At 36.9% G+C, this 20,605-nt stretch overlaps 2 protein-coding genes across 3 annotated transcripts; one reads left to right on the top strand and one right to left on the bottom strand.

Moving 5' to 3' along the window:
* LOC18780408 lies at positions 7,023 to 9,681 on the bottom strand. 2 transcript variants are annotated; one of them, XM_020562653.1, is made up of 3 exons: positions 9,262 to 9,681; positions 7,656 to 7,793; positions 7,023 to 7,567 (listed from the first exon to the last, which is right to left on the bottom strand). In XM_020562653.1, exons 1-3 carry the CDS (start codon positions 9,449 to 9,451, stop codon positions 7,110 to 7,112), a joined length of 786 nt encoding a protein of 261 aa, XP_020418242.1. In that variant the 5' UTR covers positions 9,452 to 9,681; the 3' UTR covers positions 7,023 to 7,109. The 2 variants fall into 2 exon arrangements, with proteins under 2 accessions (XP_020418242.1, XP_020418243.1); XM_020562654.1 differs by lacking the exon at positions 7,656 to 7,793.
* On the top strand, positions 10,496 to 20,123 carry LOC18780581. The gene is made up of 20 exons (XM_007214499.2): positions 10,496 to 11,366; positions 11,452 to 11,540; positions 11,881 to 11,987; positions 12,089 to 12,143; positions 12,406 to 12,494; positions 13,027 to 13,093; positions 13,183 to 13,245; positions 13,515 to 13,685; positions 13,821 to 13,914; positions 14,003 to 14,082; positions 14,202 to 14,277; positions 14,401 to 14,444; positions 15,185 to 15,252; positions 15,506 to 15,591; positions 15,715 to 15,872; positions 16,010 to 17,339; positions 17,486 to 17,769; positions 18,763 to 18,969; positions 19,045 to 19,201; positions 19,505 to 20,123. The coding sequence occupies exons 1-20, from the start codon at positions 11,255 to 11,257 to the stop codon at positions 19,807 to 19,809; spliced, it is 3,642 nt and encodes a 1,213-aa protein (XP_007214561.1). The 5' UTR covers positions 10,496 to 11,254; the 3' UTR covers positions 19,810 to 20,123.

The raw sequence follows: 20,605 nt of genomic DNA on the forward strand, positions 1-20,605 counted from the left end.
AATGTACATGACAATCCGTGAGAGCATATCCTCAATTTAGAGGGACATACCGATCCAGAACATATCAATGATATTTACCCCATGAGTGACAATGAATTAATTTACATAATTTTATTCGGTTTTGATTAGTTTTATGCATTTACAAATAGTTCAAAACTACTCATCAAACCGCAAATAGTGACTTTGTTTGGTTTATGAATTCATAATCTTGTTTTTCTGTGTAAAAACTGAATCAAACAACCATGAATTATTTGAGTAGGTCGTTTTAACCAACTAGTTTTTGTTGCAGTGGCTTCTCTCTTTTTTCAAAAGAATTCAAATAATTATGCTTTTTTTTTTATACAAACGATATTCTGCTTTAAATTAATCTAAATTACGGGGAGAGGGATTTGAACTCACGTGCAAAGTAGAGAGCACATTCGTTCTAGTCAACTTGACTAAGCTCATGTCTACGAATTCAAACAATTTAAAGTGAGTAAAGGGGGGGAAAAAAGTGAGAGACATCAAATGATTAAACGATTTGGTTATAATATGAAAACCAAAGCCCAAATTAAATACACATCAATTTTCATTCTTAATTTTGATTAGGAACTTTTGCTATGAGCCCTGGGCCGCCCAGAGCCTGACCAATCTCTATCAGAATTAATACTGATGGTACTTCAGTAAGGGAGAAATAAGAACAAAGATGAAAGCATATGTATATAAAGGTGCATGAGATTTTAAGTACTTATTGAGTGGGAAGGAGTGTGGGACAAAAGAAAGAGATTGGCATGACAACATATTGTAATAGTATGATATGAAATCTTGATTGAGAGTAGTAGGCTGCGAATTCAAATGGTAACCTAAATATTTTGTGGCCCGACAAATAAAGGCACCTGCAGCATCGGGTCCTCATCAACAGAGATTAAATAAAAGAAAATAATAAATGTAATTTGCTTTAAAAAAATAAATATACTTCAATTTAACGTAATTTGTTATTGAAAAGTGAGTCCGTCATTGGGCTGATATGGTCGAAACTTTTTGAGCTCGGGCCATACCTCTTCGTGTCCTTTCTTTTTTAGGTTGGATCAGGCCGGGTCGAGATTTTAAAAGATTCGACCCAGCCCACCCATTGAGTTTGGCTTACAGGGCTTTTCGAGTTGGGTCAGGCAGGGCTGTCGATGGGCCTAAACGGGCTGAGCCTTTTATTTTATTTTATAATACTTTTTAGGGGAATGCTAGCAACCTTCTCTCTTTTTCTCCTGACATGTGTCACTTTTCTTACACTTCAAACAATGTCATTAATATATCACAGGCAAAATTATAGTAATGGTCCCTCGATTAAGACCAAACTTTACTTTTCGCCCCTCATATTGTTAAATTGTTACGGTGGTACTTTAATTATGCCTTTACTTTTAGAAATCGTCTTTTCCGTCATCTCAGTCAACTTTTTCGTTAAAAATAATGACATGGCAATGACAAGTCCTACTTAGCACGGGCTCTCTCTCTCTCTCTCTCTCTCTCTCTCTCTCTCTCTCTCTCTCTCTCTCTCTCTCTCTCTCTCTCTCTCTCTCTCTCTCTCTCTCTCTAGCCCCGAAGCCCCGATTCCCCCTACCAATTCTTCCCCCCTGCCCCGATTTCTCTTCCCTTCCATTAAGTAGGATCCACTGTTTGGTATTATTGATATTTATCTTCTACTGTTATGTTTTCTTTTCCTTATCTTAACATTTAACTACCTATTGTGTATAAAAAGAAGACGTTCCCATTGGATTAAAAAAAATTAATTATAAAAAAAAAACTAACTGACGTTTTTTGTTAAATTTTTTAAACAAAGTGGTAAGAAAGTTGTAAAAAAAAAAAAAAACAATAGATTTAATAAGGATAAACTTTGGAAAGTAGAAACTAGTTTGTATGACACATTAATGGTATTGTTTCAAGTGCAAGGAAAGTGACACATGTCATGAGGAAAATTGAGAATGTCCAAAAGAGAAGGTTGCTAGCATTCTCCAATTATATCTTTTTGTTACAAATTTTTAGACAACAAGGGACTGCATTAATTTTTTTTTTAAAAAGAAAAAAAGAAAAAGAAACATAGGACTGCCTTATTATTATTATTTTTAAAAACAACAATAAAAATAATAACAATAAAAATTGCACCAACACAAGAGATCACTCCTTCAAAGACAGGGGATTGCAATCAACACAAGAGAACTGCATCAACTTCAAAGACAAAAATCACTTCTTCAAGACACTCTTTGTTTCCACAACAGGAGTTGTTGGCTTGGTACTTTGGACCTCTTGGGTTTTCACGCACTGCTTCTTGGGCTCACCACTTGAGCTTCTAAAGATCACCTTCTTAGCTTTCGCAAAACTCAACTTGTGATCTCCTTGCTTGCATTTACTGGGTCTCTCCAAGGCCTCCAGCTGCTGTTGCATGTCTCTAGAGTAAATAGCTACCATCTTTGATAACTGTTTATTCTCCTCATGCAATGTTTCAATTTGGTTACGCGTCTCCTCACACGCATTTTCCTTCTCTTTCTCAAGTCTCCTTATAACCATTTGGCAATCTTCGACCAAACTTTGTTATGTTTGCAATTGGGCTCTTAGCACTTGCCCTTCATGGGATTTCACAATTTAGCGATGACCCATACTTGCGACTGACGTCACACTTTGCACGTTCAATGCCATGGCATCGGTCACTACCCAGTTATCTTCTCTTGTTCCCAGCACTGGTGCAGTCCCTTGCCCCCATGTCTGAGTTGGCGGAGCTAAGTTCAGATCCCAGAGAAAATAGGAAGGAAGACGCCATTTTTTTTTTTCTTCTTCTTATTTCTCTATTTTCTTCTTTATTTTCTCTCTTCTGCTGGTTGTAATTTTGTGTTTTCCTTTCGTTTCCTTTTATAGACGTCCATTATGACGAACCCTAGCCACTGCAGCATTCTATGAGTTTCTGATTTTCGCGCGTCCTTTTGGCATTCCACCCGTCCCCCAATTGAATTAATCGCAACATGACCTTTCTGGAGGAAAGCGTCTAGAAAAGTCGTCACGACACCAATAATTCCCGCTTGGGAATTTGCGGGGGCCTCAATGTGTCGACACGTCTCTCTTACTCTGTTTGCCCATGAGTTACAAGGAGACGAGACACTAGGACCATATTTCATTTTCAGAAATCCCACTATTCCGACTTTGTCTTCTGGGCACCGAATCAAATTTAAAATATGGGCACAACAACGCACATGAAATGATTTTTTTTGTTCTTTCTTTTTTTCACTTCACAGGTAGCAGCATAGTATCTTTATTTATTATTTATTTTTTTAATAACCGAGTTGGGCCTAGATGTCGGGCTGAGCCGAGTGCGGGCCTGAGGTTTCAGAATCCAAGCCCAAGTCCTACCCAACCTTAGAATAGGGCAGGCTGAGCAGGCCTAACCATTGAGCTAGGCCGAGCTTTGGCCCATCGGGCCTCAGGCTACCCACTTCAGCTGGCATGCTGCGGGCCAAATGATGACCCTTATTGAAAAGAATGCTGCTATTTTCACCTCCTGTCCTATTTTTCCACCCACCTTAAGGATGGTAATGGGCCAGTTCGGAGCCAAGTATGATAATACCATTCCCGTCCCCACTCCCCATCCCGGCCCCCGTCCCCGCTCTTATCCCCGTCCCCAGGGGTTGTCTCCTTAACTCACCCCGAATCCTCGATTGTTATTATTTTTGAAAAAAATTATCTTACATTACATAACACTTAAATTTCACTTTAAGTTATCATTACATTGAAAACAATATTGGGCATTGTAGCAAAAGCTTAAAAACACTGTAGCAACCAATAAAAAGAAAGATGAAAAAACACAACATTGTAGCACATTAAAAACCAAAATAGAAAAGACAAAGAAAAAAAGCTGAACAACATTGTAGCACTTAGGGTTGGGCATCTCGTTTGAAAAATCGACATATTGACCATACACTATCAAAAAAAGAAACATTAGGGACGTCGTATTAGGGGTAGAAAATATAATACACCCCGATTAGTTGTTAATTAGGAGAGGAAAACCGATAGGCCCCTATTAATGGGGCGGATAAACATGCCCCCATTAAATAGGTGCGTTAAGGAGGCAAAATTTGAGCCAAATTTTTTGGCAAGCGTAACTTAAAATAAAGAGAGGAGTAAAACAAGCACCCCTATTTGAAGTAATAGGGGCAAATGTAATCGCCCATAACTTTTTTTTTTCATAGTAATATTGTACCGACTGTTTGGTGTAGTTTGGTTAAATTATTATTTTTAAAATATTTTATTCTTCCGATTTGATCCGTACAAAAGTCTTTAGTTAAAAGATTGGGTAACAATATCCTTAATCCGACAGAAATCCGTATCAAACCAATATGTATTGTAACTTTCACTATAACATATATCTCTATGTTTAGTGTTAAACATTATGGTTTACCACAAGAACATAAAATTCACCAATTGATGCTATTATTGGAATGACTAGATTTTTCTTCTTCTTCGTCTTCTTTTTGCATGAAGTTGATGCACATAGGTCTGCATCTTCTCCCACACTAGCATCAACAAGGTTGATCATGAATAATCAGTCCTGCAAATTAGAATTGTGGCCATCCCCGATATAATGGTCAATGTGGTATGAATAGGCCTAGGCTAGCAACTCCTACATATTTTAATACTTTTTCCAACAAAAAAACAACCACATCGGTTTTAACCTTCACTTTTTCATCCTTTATAAAAAGCTTTATCCTACCATATTGTTCTACAAGCTTGAATGAATAATTTTTTCTTGGGCTTGAGATGGAGTTTTTCAACTAGCTTTAGTAATAAATATTTTTATTCTCAAGAGTTTTTGTTAAATGGTACTATCGGCCTACCGAACCGATCTGAATCGAACAAGCGGTTTTTCAATCCAAACGGTTAAAATTTTTGTTGAAGAATATAAGTCCTACATAGGAAACTTGATTAAATGAACAATATATAATGAATGGCACCACTCATAATAACACTGAGGCCTTTTTTTTTGATAAAACTCCACATCTACTGGGTTTTGTAGGTGGTTAAGTTAGGGATAATATCAGTATTACTAGTAGTGGGCCGATGACCCGTCTCTTTAAAATTTAACATGGTATCAGAGAGAACTCATTGAGTGGGCCTAAAATATTGGACCTTTACCCTTAACCCTTACCCATTTCCCTTTACCCTATATGTGGTATTCACATGTTGGGCTTGAATGTTTACCTTTATCTCTTACCTAATACATGGTGTTCACGTATTGAGCTTGAATTTTTGGTTTCGATGTGGACTTGGCTTCACTTGTGACTCACTATATGGTGCTCCCACGTGAGGGGACCTGTTGAAGAATATAAATCCCACATAGGAAACTTGACTAAATGAGATACAATATAGACTAAATGACACCACTCCTAATAACATCATGGCTTTTTGTGATAAACCCCACACCTATTGGGCTTTGTAGGTGGTTACATTGGGGACAATATCGGTGTTACTAAGACCCCTCTATCGTTCTAAACTGATCGGTGCTCAGGCCTAGCAGCACTGTAAAACAGATCTGTGCTCATGCCTAATAGCACTATAGTTTCATCAAATAATATGAGGGGAGGTTTATAATGACTAATAAGACATAGAAAACACATTTTTTTTAAAAACACTTTCTATGTCTTTAGCTTTTTTCGTCAACATGGAAAATAAGGAATCATTTATTGAATATGTCATTAGATATTAACATCCAACAATTTTGTACGAAACGACCAAGCAAAGGCTTGTATAAAATTGTCATTGGGGTAACTTTTTGCTTGTTATATTATATTATATATTTATTAAGTAAAAATAATAATATATCACTTATTGGGCTGAGTTCCGGGATGAGGATAACAATACTATCCCCGCCTTGTCCTCAACCGGGGATTTTTAAAATTCAGGGATCCCGTACCTGCGCCTGATTTTTCCCTAACATCTTCCCTCGTTAGGGCTGGGTAATCGATAGGGACCCAACCTAGCGGAGATTTTTTCCATCCATCCCACTCACTACGTAAATTTTAAAAAACACAATCCTATCTTTCCACCTACCATTATTCCTAAAACACCCTTTAATTATTGATTCAAGCAAATTATCTTTGCTAATCATTATTAGTTGAGATATAAAGAGGATTAAGTTGTGTTTAATGGACTGGATAAATGTTTTAGTATGATATTTTGATTTTCTGGATATTTATTTTTTAATTCTCTACCTTGTAGATTCTGAAAATATTTTGGATAAATGTTTTGAAGAGAGTTGAGGTTTTTTTCCCTAAGGCTTTAGAAGTCATTTTACAAAGAGATAAATTTGTCTTTACAATTTTGAAGATAAGGTGGGTGGGATAATAGGATAAGGGTTGAAAATAATAGCAATCTATCTCAAAAACTACTTCATTTTAAAGGAACAAAGACGTAAACCAATAGTCTATTAAATTACAAATGATTATAAAAAATGAAATAAGTTTCATGTTCACAAAAATTTCTATATAATAAGGATAAAAGTAAAAAAAAAGCTTATTCACACTTACTTGAGGGTATAAAGAAAATTACAAGGGGATGAGGAGTTCGAACTTATGACTATTGATCTGCAAGTTAATATCGTTTTTCACCGGACTATACTTCGTTGATGATATATTATATTATTAAATTGGAAATAAGCATCACCTTGTTCTACTTAGGGCTAGTTTGGCATTACTGTGCTGTGAAAATAATCGCTGTCAGATTTGCTGTGAGAGAAATCAGCTGTGAGAGAAAGCAGTTTGGCGTTTGGTAAACTTTTTGTTATAAGTGCTGTTTGTACAATAATCAGTTTTTGAGTATTTGGTAAATTTTTTTGTAAAAGTGCTATGAGCTGTGTATAATGACTAAAAAGGGCATTATATTGAAATGACTTTTCTGTTCAAGTGTTTGGTAAAAGGAAAAGCACTTTCACTTTAACGTATATAATTTTTTTGTATTAAATATGTTTCCATCACACCGTAAAAATTATTTTAATTATAAAATAAATAAAGTATTCAATTAAAAATAAATATATTGTCAATAATATGGTCATAACAAAAATTAAACTAGTCATAAATAAGCAATCATATACATTTCTAACCAGATGAACTCATTAAACTTGCGGTTATATGATTTCTCAATGCCTCCATTTCTTGTGTTACAGGACCATCTTCTTGTTGTGCATCAACCTCTCTCTCAATCTCTTCATCTTGAGTACCATTTAGGTCATCTTCACTTTCATCAAAATGACAATCACGTTTGGCATGTCTTCTTATATAGTTATGAAGTGTCATGGTTGCAATAACTATTTTGACTTGTTTTGCAAAAGGATAACTAGGCATGTCGCGTAAAATACTCCATCTCTTTTTCCATACTCCAAAAGTGCGTTCAATAACACTTCTCAGAGAAGAGTGTGTATGATTGAATACCTCTTTATGACCCATTGGTTGAACACCCCTACGAAAATCAGGAAGATGATGATATCTTTCACCTTTATATGGTCCTAAGTAGCCTCTCATTTGTGGGTATCCCGCATCTACTAGATAAAATTTTCCTAAAAAAAATTTAATAGATTATTCACAATGTAAAAAAATTTAAATATAAATTATATGAATTTATTTTTATTTAGATAGAAATAGTACCATTTGGAAGTTTAGGAAAATTCAAACTTTGATCACGTAAAGCCGATAGAAATATCCTTGTGTCATGGGCCGTGCCTTCCCATCCGGCACATGCAAATATAAATTGCATGCAGCCATCACATTTTGGGTAGGTATACCCTTTCTACCAATAAATGGGTAAACCAAAATGTCAAAAGAAATCTTACAATAAACTACCAAGTAAATGTATTCCAGCAATAAAAGTTCCCAAAACAGTGACCACATTTTGGAAAGTAGACTCTGTGTGAAACGGCCCAGTGATATAAATTATAATCCAAAAGTCTCATACTCTCCTTCAATCATTTTGTTTTTTAGGATACGAAATACAGAGTATTTCATAAATATCCAAGTTTTTATTTACACTGCTTGTGGAAACTAGGCCCCTAAAACAAGAAACAACACCGAACAAAGTCACTACCATTTTAGGATTTAGGGTTGAAAGTCACTATGATTTGAAATGCCTACAAAAATGTCCAAAGTTGAACTATACGCCTCAAGTAATCCCAGCCCCAAACTACCACTTACTGTTCAAAGGCTTTGTCATTCAACTCTACAAAATAAACCAAAAGGTTGCCATCACAATAAAATTTCATAACACAGCTTTCTTCCAGCCTCAGACACACATGAAAATAAAACAAGCTTCCCTCAAAAGTTTCAACGATATGATCAAAGCACATTAACTATTAATGACCCAAATATCTTTCAATCAAATGTTATATATAACATATAGGGAAATGTTTGGGATAGAAATATTTCAATTGTTCAGGCTTGCGAAGCTGATATTCACCAGGAAAGTTTGTATGGACCCCTACATTAACTAAGGTACATGAATTAGTTTGGAAATACCAAAACTCTTCTATAATTAACAGTACCAGAAATAGAAAGCCTCTTGAACTGGCAACACTTCACTTTCTTTATCTCTATCTCCAAACTAATAAAAAGAATTCACCTAACCAACTTGCAACTCAATAAGATACCAAATAACAGTGGCTCACTACTGACATAAAAATTCATCTAGAACCCAAAATTCCAAACTAAAAACATAACCAATGAATCAATAATAGTTTTTCAGGATACAAAGATTAGGAAGAGAAACAAAACAAGACCATAACAAAATCTATCATATTAACACAAATGCAAGCATTTCAAGTATAGTGAAATATAAAAATATTTAAAACCACCGAGAGGTTCTTTAGAGCTTTATGCTTTGAAGGTTATGACCAAGATAATATAGAAAATTCCAAGTAAAAATTAGAGCTTTATGATTTGGAGGTTTGACCCCCTCGAAATCTATTTGCCCAAATAGAGAGAAACAGCAAGAGAAAGAGTGAGTAAGTGAGGAAGGCCGTGATATTTTTTGCAAGTGAGACAAACTGTAACAGAGCAAGCGAGACAAACAGTAACAGAGCAACAGACAAAGACAACAGGGATGTTTTTCCAAGTGCGTTTTTGTTGTTGGTTTTCTATATCACGTATTGGCATGAGAATGACATTTTTCCATTTGGGAAGATAGTTAAAACCCTAGAAATTAAAGAGAAAGAGAGACGATTGAAATTGAAAAGAAATAAACATAATATGCATCTCTTACCTGAGTCTTGTGGCTCAGCAATGCGCTTCAATTGATCCAACAAGAAAAAACTACTGTAGGCAGAATTGAAGAGAAGGAGGGGAGTGGGCTCTGTGAAGAGATTGTGAGAAGAAGCAACGTGATGTGAGGGAAGGAGGAAGAGAGAGCGTGAAAATAGATTGGGGTATTTTTGGAAGTTTGTAAAGTTCATTAAAACCTAGCGCTTCTCAAATTTGATTATCGTATAATCAGAAAATGAAAGCAGGTCATTAGCTGCTTTCATTTATTGCTTTCTCTCACAGCAATTTTTAACAATAAGTGATTTTCTTATAGGTTACCAAACGGGTTGGGCTTCCCGAAATTTTTTAAAAATCACTTATTACCCAAAATAAGCAATGCCAAACGGGGACTTAATCAATAGACAATAGTATATAGATTAAGAATCTGTCTATATAGTATATATGTCAGACCAGCTCCCAAGAATTATGAATTTATAGATGTTTATTTTTTATCAAGAAATGAGGTGTGTATAATGTTTGATATAAGATTGCCTCCAATACCAAAAAGATAATAAAGGAGAAAAATGAGAATCTATAAAGCAAGGGCACATAGAAAAAACGTTCTTTCCCTGTAATTGGTGGAGAGCCGAACGTTTTGTGTGTGTGGCTATTGCATTGCAACCCATCCAAATCAAGCCCTACAATTAGGGCTAATTATCTTGATCCAGCTAAATCATATACCAGTCCACTTGCAAAGTATTATTAAATAATTACGTAAAGTAGTTTGCAAAGCAACGTAGAAAGCAAAGAACCAACTCATCCTTCCTAGGCAAAGTCGAGGCAAGCAGGCAACCACAAGAATTTCGGCTCTCTCTATCTCTCTCTCTCTCTCTCTTCTGTACAAACAAAGCATATTGGTATATTGTGGTGGGTCCAATTAATATATAAATTCTTTTTTCTATATACCTTTAGAATTAATCACAAGAAAGAGGTACTAAAGAGGTACTAACCATTACCAATTGGTATACTTCCATGCTCTTGTTATTTTAGCTCTACTTCCATCTTCTTCTTTTACACGTTTTGAACTCAAAAATTCATATATGTGCTAACTACATAATCCTACCAAGGGAGGAGCCATGAATTTTATAAAAGAGGTGCTATAATTTCTTTTCGGTTAAGGAACTGTTTTGGTGGAGTGGACTAAGTTCTACTAGATATGTTCAACTTCCTAAAATTAGCACTAAATTCTTATTTTTCTAAATATTTATGCTCAGCTAAAGGTAAACAGCATCGCATGCCTTCTCATATCTAGGGTTTTCCCTTAAAAAGAAAGTCTAGGTTTTTTTCTTCCTTTCATCGAGTATTTCTTAGAAGTTGAGCTCATTAGAATCAATTTTGTAACATCTAAATTATCATATAATCATTGAAATATGACATAAAATACTTTATCGAAGATAAAATATGTCTTCTGTCAAAATTATAAAGGAAGAAGAGAAAAATCTCACATACACGGTAATTAAAAAGGGTAAACGAAAATCGCACCCAAAACTCCCACTTGCCAAAAAAAAAAAAAAAAAAACAAATCCCACTTGCCCCAAGCTTCGAAATCGCTTTTTCCCAAACACGAAAGCCACGCCGACAAATCCACTGTTCTCTCTGCTATTCTGAATTTCTGACACACCCAAACACCCCCCCCAGATCCAATGCACACCAATCCAACCCCTCACGTGCCACTCATACGGTCCCCTCCCCCTCGCACGTGCCGACCCATCCCCGCCTCTTTCTTCCACCCCACTGTCCTCAGATTCCCACCTGCAACAAGACGACCCCAAAAAGGAAAGAAACCCCAAATGCATGCATGCTCACACCGCCAACCACAGCCTCCGATCCGAACCCGATTAGGGTTTTCTGCATTTCGCGTCGCGTAGATCCACAGAGCTCCGAAAGCTCTATTATCAACTTCTCCGAATTCTCGAGGAGGTTGTAGACGTTTCTGGAAGGTTTGCCTCTCAGCAATGGAGTCCATATTGGCTCTGGCTCTAGAGTACACTCTCAAGTACTGGTTGAAGTCCTTCTCCCGAGACCAGTTCAAGTTGCAGGGACGGACCGCGCAGCTTTCTAATTTGGGTAAATTCGGCGATTCGTTTGTTTGGTTTTGTGATCAATTCGATCTGATTAGGGTTCATTTTGAGTTTGCTTCTGAATTTGACAGATATAAACGGCGATGCTGTGCATTCGAGCATGGGATTGCCTCCGGCACTGAATGTAGCCACGGCCAAAGTCGGAAAACTGGAGATAGTGGTTGGTGACTGTTAATTCTGCATTCATTTATCGCGTGTTCGATATTATTCAATTGGTTTTGATAGATGTAAAGTGTCCGGCTGAAAGTTTGAAGGAAAATGAATTAGAGGAAATGAGAAGTTAAAATGTGTTGGCTTTAGTGTACGCTCTCTTACTTGTTACAAAAGTCCCAAAATTGGTTGAGTATATCATTACACAATATGTGATTCTCTAGTTAGAGCTTGGTTGATGTATATTCCAGATGGGTTCGTTTATATGCATTGAGTGGCTTTTGTTTTTTTCCCCAATTCATGTACGGATATATAATTAATTAAATGATTTTGCTTTGTGTGATTTATAGCTTCCATCTGTGAGTAATGTACAAATAGAGCCGATTGTTGTGCAAATTGATAGGCTTGATTTGGTTTTAGAAGAGAAATCAGATTTGGATGCAAGGAGCCCAAGAAGGTAAAGCCTAATTACATATCTTTCTTGATCTTACATTTCCATATTGAAAAAAGTTTTGTACTGCAGTCATAGATTTACTGAGCACTAAGTTTCACATGCAGTTCACCGTCATCCTCTAGCTCTGCGAAGGGTAGCGGTTATGGATTTGCTGATAAGGTAAGGTTCAATCAACGCAGTGAATGTATGTGTTACAGTGCACATAATGATACTATTGTCATTCTTTCAAACTAATGGAACTGGGAATCTCAGTAAGAATGAAAATATTAGGGAATGTCATGCTTCTTGTAATTCAGGCATGCAAAGTTTTATGCAAGCTTCCCTACTGACAACTGTTTTCTTAAAATTTTGTTTTAAAGCATGCACCTAGATTTGAACATTTATTCTGAAAGTTACATTATTGACCTTTGTAAATTCCCAGATTGCAGATGGAATGACTGTGGAGATTCTCACAGTTAATCTTCTACTTGAAACTCGTGGGGGTGGTCGATGCCAAGGAGGGGCAAGTTGGTAATTTCCAAAGGCCCAGTTTTTAAGTTATATCTTTATTTATTTATTTATACGGATGTGCTCTTATCCTACATGAATTGGCCTTTTAAGAATTTACTCGCTTAATTTTATTGATTGTATGACCTTAGATTGGAGTTAAATATAGATATATACACAATTTGTGAAGTCATATTTTACCTTAAGCAATAATGATTTTCCTATTTATGGATCCCTTTGTAGGAATGTAGATTGTGATAAAAACTTTTGGCCTCCAAACAAGGAATTGTTTTTTCATACCTCAGCTTGATCAACAAGAAGAAAATCTTTTACCCCTGAAATTTTCTGGATGGCTCTATTTTAGGGGTTCAGGTCTGTTTGGATGATGGTTTTAGATAGAAAAAACTGTAGGATTGATGAGTTCAAGTTTTCGGGCAAAAACAGTATGGAGATGCACTGTAGGCTTTCTTGGACATTTGAAATATGAAGTTGTATGGGTCAGTGCTTATAAAGCTCATCCTTCTCTCATTTTTTTGTTTTTTTATGCTTAACCCAGGGCATCACCTCTGGCCTCTATCACTATACGCAACCTTTTGCTGTATACCACTAATGAAAATTGGCAGGTAATGTGTTGGTTAAGCTTATATGAAAATTTTCTTTGGACCACTTTCATCCGTTCACCGGCTTATTTGAATAACATGTCCTGTAACAGGTTGTAAATCTTAAGGAAGCACGGGAGTTCTCCAATGACAAAAAGTTCATTTATTTATTCAAAGTAATGTGCTAATCTTTGTGCATCAGATCCGTATTTCCTTCTATCTCTATATTCCCTTTGTGGGGGTGGGGTGAGGGGCTAAGCGGTGCCTACTTTCCTTTCTTGAACTTCTCTAAATTCTAATTATATTTTGCACCTCTCTTGCTCTTACTTCAAGTGTATGTGCTGCCGTGTTTGCAAGTGTGTGTTCCAGTATTCTCTGAATACAGGTGTTAGGCTTCCCAAGTTTAACTTAGTTATTAAACAATGATAAATTCTTTTCTTACCAGAAACTTGAGTGGGAGTCTTTGTCTATCGATCTCCTGCCTCACCCTGATATGTTCATGGATGCTAATATAGCGCGTACTGAAGATGGAGGAAACCAGCGAGATGATGATGGTGCAAAGCGAGTTTTCTTTGGTGGGGAGCGTTTTATAGAAGGAATTTCAGGAGAAGCTTATGTAATGTTGATATGCACTTTTTAGTTAATTCTTGATGGATTTGTTTTACTCCATATATCTGTGTGAATCTAGAGAGCTTCTAGAGTTTTATGGGCTGTGTTACTGCATCTTTCTTGACTTTGTGACTTTGACCAGATCACAGTGCAAAGGACTGAATTGAACAGTCCACTTGGGCTTGAGGTTCAGATCCATATCACAGAGGCCATTTGTCCTGCAATAAGTGAACCAGGTAACAAGTGAAATTATTTGTTTCACTGAATTCTATAAATATATGGTATATGTATAGCTTGGTGCTAATATATAATCACGTGGTGCAGGCCTACGTGCTCTTCTCCGCTTTATGACAGGATTGTATGTCTGCCTGAATAGAGGAGATGTAGATTCAAACACTCAGCAGGTTTGCTGTTACCTTTACTTCATTCTCATACTATTTTCTAGCTAATCTCTTATGATTCTCCTTTTCTTCTTCTCTCTCTCTCTGTCTCTCTCTCTACATCTCTCATGAAATTTTTGCAGCGATCCACAGAAGCAGCAGGACGTTCTATAGTCTCAATTGTTGTGGACCACATATTTCTCTGCATTAAAGATACTGGTGTGTGATTTTCCTTTACAAGTGCTATAGGGATTTGATACTTTTGTACATCAAGATAAAAAGATGTATGTTATTAAAAATGTTAATTTTAAGCATTCTCAGAAGTCTTGGGTATACTTGCAGAGTTCCAGCTTGAACTTTTGATGCAATCACTCTTCTTCTCACGGGTACCGTTCTATGACTCACTCTTATTAAATTAAAATTTTCATTGGCATTGTCTTAGTATTCTATAACTCTTGGATTTACTATTTTTTAAAATAATATTCAGTCTATGGAATGCGTATACATCAAGGAGTGTCCTATGTATATTGTACTTCACAATTTTGTAGAGAGCCTCAATTGAGTGATCCTTAAATAAGCTTATTTGAGGGACACCCTTGTAAGGCCCATTCCACTTTCTATTTCAATGATCCGAACAGTCTATTTTTTAAGTCATCATCCATAGATACTCTCTGCAAAAAATCGCTGAAATCGGAGAACATTTAACTGTAAATTTGAAGATAGTCAGTGTAGTGTTTTCTTGGAAACACTGTTCATCATTTTCATATAGATGTCTTAAATGGTTTATGATTTGCCCAATATTTTTTAAGGATGATCTATGGATGAAGACTTGAAAAATAGACAGTTTGGATCATTGAAATAGAATGCGGAATGGGCCCCACAAGGTGCCCCTCAAATATCCATCAATAGGAGGGGAATCCACACATTTGTCCCACTTTTTGATTAAAAATGTTTGGCATTTGAAATCTGTGCAATATATTAACATAGAGCCATCAGACCCCTTCGATCTCATTGGTGAACATACAAATTATAGGTTTTGTGCATACACATGTACTGTTTTTGCAGTGCCATGTCTGTCTAACTCCTTTGGGAATCTAAGATCTTATATGGGGATCCACTTTTGCAGGCTAGTGTTTCAGATGGAGAAATTGACAACAACTTGTCAAGGGTTATGATTGGTGGACTGTTTTTAAGGTAAGCTTTGTTCATTTATGATGTTTCAAGAGTTTTAGTGCTAGTAAATATGTTTTGTCATCGACATTCTCCTGGAACTCAGTTTGGAATTGAGTAAGGTCTATTCTGTGTGACTGTATTCCTAATGTGTTTCTATTTGTTGTTGAAGCCAATAAATTTTGGATGATACATGTGGCATATGACTTCCCTTTCAATTTGATATGTGCTCAGTCATATGACTAAATCATAATTTATGCTGGTGGCTGGAATGTAGGGATACATATTCACGACCTCCATGCACCTTAGTTCAACCATCTATGCGAGCAGTTTCTGAAGAACCTTTACATGTTCCTGATTTTGGTATGGGCTAAATTTATTATGCACAATGGAGAGAAGGGCATTTAACGCAGTGGCTGTGTTTAGGTTTTGGGTATCTATAGTTTGAAGCGATTCTCTATCGTTTTTGTCTTTTTGTTTGGACAGGTAAAAACTTTTCCCCTCCCATATATCCTTTGGGAGATCAGGAGTGGCAGTTAAATAAGGGTGTTCCTTTTTTATGCCTCCATTCTCTTCAGATCAAGCCCTCCCCAGTCCCTCCATCTTTTGCTTCGCAAACTGTAATTAATTGTCAGCCCCTCATGGTATGTATTGGTTATTCCAAAGTATGAACGCTTATATCAACATTTTTGTTTTTTTTGTTTTGTTTCCCTCTTCTTATTTTTTTGTTCTTTTGTGAATCATCACGTATCATTTTTCATCTTTTTTGTTTTGATTCCAGATTGATCTTCAGGAAGGATCCTGTTTGAGGATCTGTTCCTTCCTGGCTGATGGAATTGTAGTCAACCCTGGTGCTGTTTTAGCAGATTTCTCCGTAAATTCCTTGATTTTCAACCTCAAGGAGTTAGATGTGGCTGTTCCTTTGGACATAGACAGTAACCCTGCTAACAAAAGGGGCAGTATCAACCAGAGTGCCTTTTCTGGGGCAAGGCTTCATATTGAGAACTTGTTCTTTTCGGAGTCACCATCACTAAAACTAAGGTTATTGAATCTGGAGAAGGATCCTGCTTGCTTCTGTCTCTGGGAAGGTCAACCGGTTGATGCTAGCCAGAAGAAATGGACTACTGGAGCATCACACCTTAGTTTGTCACTAGAAACATGTACTAAGTCAGCTGGACATCAGAGTTCTCTTGATCAGAATTCAGGCTTGTGGAGATGTGTTGAGCTGAAAGATGCTTGTGTTGAAGTAGTTATGGTAACTGCTGATGGAAGCCCATTAACAAATGTTCCTCCCCCTGGTGGTATTGTCAGGGTTGGGGTAGCTTGTCAAAACTATCTCTCTAACACTTCTGTTGAACAGTTATTTTTTGTTTTGGATCTTTATGCTTACTTTGGCAGAGTTAGTGAAAAGATTGTCCTCGTCGGAAAAAATACTGGACAAAAGAAAAATAGGGATCATTCTAGTGACGGAAACCTGATTGACAAGGTTCCCAATGATACAGCAGTAAGTTTAGCAGTGAAAGACCTTCAGATTAGATTTCTGGAATCATCTTCCATGAATAGTCAAGGAATGCCTCTAGTTCAGTTTATCGGGGATAATCTCTTCATAAAAGTTACTCACAGAACTCTTGGTGGTGCAATTGCTGTTTCATCCACTATACTTTGGGATAGTGTTGAGGTGGACTGTGTAGACACTGAGAGAAACTTGGTTCTTGAGAATGACACAGTTTTGACTTCTATTGAAAATGATCTTTCAACAAGTGGAAATGGGTACCCTGAGCTAAGACCTGTATTTTGGATAGATAACCAAAGAAAACATCAATCAAATGGAAAAGTTTTTGTAGATCCATTTCTGGACATAAGCATGGTACACGTAATTCCTTTAAATGAACGAGATGTAGAGTGTCATAGTTTGAATGTGTCAGCGTGTATCTCTGGTGTTCGCCTAGGTGGGGGAATGAACTATGCTGAATCCCTGCTGCATCGCTTTGGAATACTTGGCCCTGATGGTGGTCCTGGAAAGGGGCTTTCTAAAGAGTTAGAAAAATTACGAGCAGGACCACTGTCAAAACTTTTCAAACCATTGCCACTCATTGCTGATTTGAAAGAGGGTATGTGACAATATGATTTGGAGAATCTTGTGTGTTTGATTACCTACAGTCTGTTGTGCTGTTTTTCCCCCTTTTTTTTTATATATTTTTTACGTCTACTCATTTTATTGTTACTGTAATGGCTCTAATATTCCATTTTTTTCCAGATGGAAGTTCAGGAGATGGGAAAGAAAGTGGGGTTTTGCACTTGGGAAAACCAGACGATGTGGAAGTCTCCATAGAATTGAAAAATTGGTTGTTTGCTCTTGAAGGTGAACAGGAGATGGCAGAAAGATGGTGGTTCAATCATGAGGATGTGGGAAGAGAAGAGAGATGTTGGCACACAACATTTCATAATCTGCATGTGAAAGCGAAAGGTAGTCCCAAGCATATGCTGAATGGTAATGGAAAGTCATACAGGACAGAGAAATATCCTGTGGAATTGGTTACAGTAAGGATATCTCACTCTCGTCATTGTCTCTCCCTCTCTTTTTAAGGTTTTAATGTGCTAGTTGAGCTTGAGCCTTTCAAAAGTATGTTTGACGAAACATGCATGCATATTGATTATTGACAGTGAACATTTGTTTTCAAAAGGATCAGCCATGAATTAGGCAGCGCCATTGAAACATTTTGTCATTTTGTTTTTGGACATTTCTTGGACATAAAATAGTTTATGGTCTACCTGGGTGTTATCTTAGGGTATATTGTAAATTTGTAAGGTGCATGCTTTTCTGGGATTATGTCCCTGTTATGAGGTTGGTTCATACTTCACACTATGTTCTCCGATGTTTGTATTGTGTTGTTAGATTAGAGCGTTTGGTCCACTGTCATTGTAATGTGGTAGTTATCCTAGTGGATTTCTCATCTGCGCAATGTATTAGTTTTTGGTTTAACAAATTTCTGTTTCCTTTCAGAAAAAAGATATGATCATATTCTTAAATCGCCTGTCATGATTTCTGTTTGGTAGAGTACTAATGAAGTATGATAATTCTCGGCTTTACCTTAAGTGGGTCAATTATATGAGGGTGAGAAGGTGTCTTGCTCATTCACTCAGAATACTAAATGGTTGGGATGCAAATTGCAGATATGTAATATAGACCTAACATTTGGTTTTGGTTAAAGGATGATTGAGTCAATTCTAGGTTGAGCAAGGATATTTTGAGATTTGGGCAAAATGTGCAAAGTACATTCATGTGAAAAGTTTTATGACCTGACAATACTAAAGCATATTCCTTGGTGGAACTTGGCTGGCTTGTGCTGCGCCTGTGCTGCCTTCAACATGTGTTCTGGCACCATAGATATGGTTTGCTTTGTTTATGAATATTATTCGATGAAAATATATGCAACTCATTATGATTCATTTCAATGTAGCGGTTCATGCTCCTTTATTTTAATCATAGAGATATCTAGTTCATGATCGCATACATCTTAATTATGGTTGCAGGTTGGTGTGGAAGGCTTGCAAACTTTAAAGCCCCATGCCCAGAAGTGTATTGATGCTGCTGTCTTACCTGTGAATGGGATCAAGGAAACTGCTGACACATCTGCAGGTATAGATCTTGAAGTTCGCATGGTGATATCAGAGGACACGGTTGATCATGAAATGGTGGAATGGGCTGTGGAAAATGTGAAATTCTCTGTTAAGCAACCGGTAATGGGTTTTTTCAAGTTAATAACTGTATCTTGTAGAAAAATATTCTGCATTATGACACTTTTGTCTCCATAGATTGAGGCGGTTGTAACAAAGGATGAGTTGCAATATCTTACTTTCCTGTGCAAGTCAGAAGTTGAATCAATGGGTCGAATCACCGCTGGAATTCTGCGGCTACTCAAGCTGGAGGGGTCCATTGGCCAGGCTGCAATGGAACAACTAAGCAACCTTGGTATGTTACTAAACTGTTTGTCAGTCGATGAATACATCTCCTTAATTCTGATCAGGGTTGTGCTCTTTTTGTTTTCTAAGTCCTGAGATTGCTATGTTAAAATCAAATGACATCGCTTGGCATTTGCACATGCTTGTAAGCACTAAATGCCTCGAATTACCTGATTCATGTGGAATTTAGCTAGATTTTCACAATTTCTTTAGCCAACAAGTTTTATCTGGTATATGTGATTGGGATACTACTGTAATAATTTTTTCTTCTCGGCCATTTGTGAATTTGGAAATTTATGAAAATGATTTGCAGGAGGAACTGAGGGCATTGACAAGATATTCTCCCCTGGAAAGCTAAGCAGGGGTAGCAGCTTTTGCAGTACTGGGCTCCCTCAATCAATTTTGATTGGTGAAACCCCATCTACAACCGCCACCTTGGAATCAACAGTGGCTTCACTTGAGGAGGCATTTACAGATTCACAGGCCAAGTGTGCCGCTCTTCTTGCCGACCTAGGTAATTCAGAATCTTCCGTGCAGCATCTTGCAACTGTAAAACAGCTCACTCAGAAACTTCAGAGTATGCAGAGTTTATTGACACAATTACGGTCCCACATATAGTTGGCCAATTTGTGCTATTCTTTCTCCCCTGTTGTACTTTGGGATGAAAATAGTCCCAATCATATAGCTTACCCATTCTTTTTTGTATATACGGGAGACCAAATTGCTTGGTGAGTGTTTGTACTAATCAGGCAGAGAGAAAATCTATTCATTTGTCTGGTAAATCAATTTTGTATCTAAGGTCCTATATATCGACCTAAATTTCTAAGGTATGCCGTGTCACATCTGTTAGCTATGATGAGGGCCAATTGGCAAATATGATGTGTACTTGATTTCATGTTTACAAGCTTATAGCAGATTAGCATGCAGTTGATAAAATAACTCTTATGCATATCCCCTAACTTATAAGCCAAGGTCGGCCATTATCTATAAGCTTCTTATAACCCTCTGTAGGGGTGATAATTCAACATGACTCGAACCAAACACGAAATTATACTGGATTTGAGTTAATTATTACTTTGCCATTATCTATAATGGAATTGCAGTGGGGGTTGTGGCTGAAGTGTCGAGCATTCACCCATGCATCTTTGGTCAACGGTTCAATTCTCCCTCCCTAAATACCGCTTGTATTAAAAAAATAATAGACTTGCCCTGTTAGCTTAATTTTTATTTTATGAAACATCCATGGATGAGAGTGTTTGATTTACAAATAAGGGAAATTTGGTCCTAAGTTTCTAGTTCGTAATGTGTGCTGCAATTTGGTCTTAAATTTGGTATAGAAGTACATGTTTGTTGGCCGGGGAACTTGAATTTCTAAATAAGGAATGCAACCGGTTTGCTTTGTAGTTTGCATCAT

Source organism: Prunus persica, chromosome G4 (genome assembly GCF_000346465.2).
Source record: "Prunus persica cultivar Lovell chromosome G4, Prunus_persica_NCBIv2, whole genome shotgun sequence".
NCBI lineage: Eukaryota > Viridiplantae > Streptophyta > Magnoliopsida > Rosales > Rosaceae > Prunus > Prunus persica.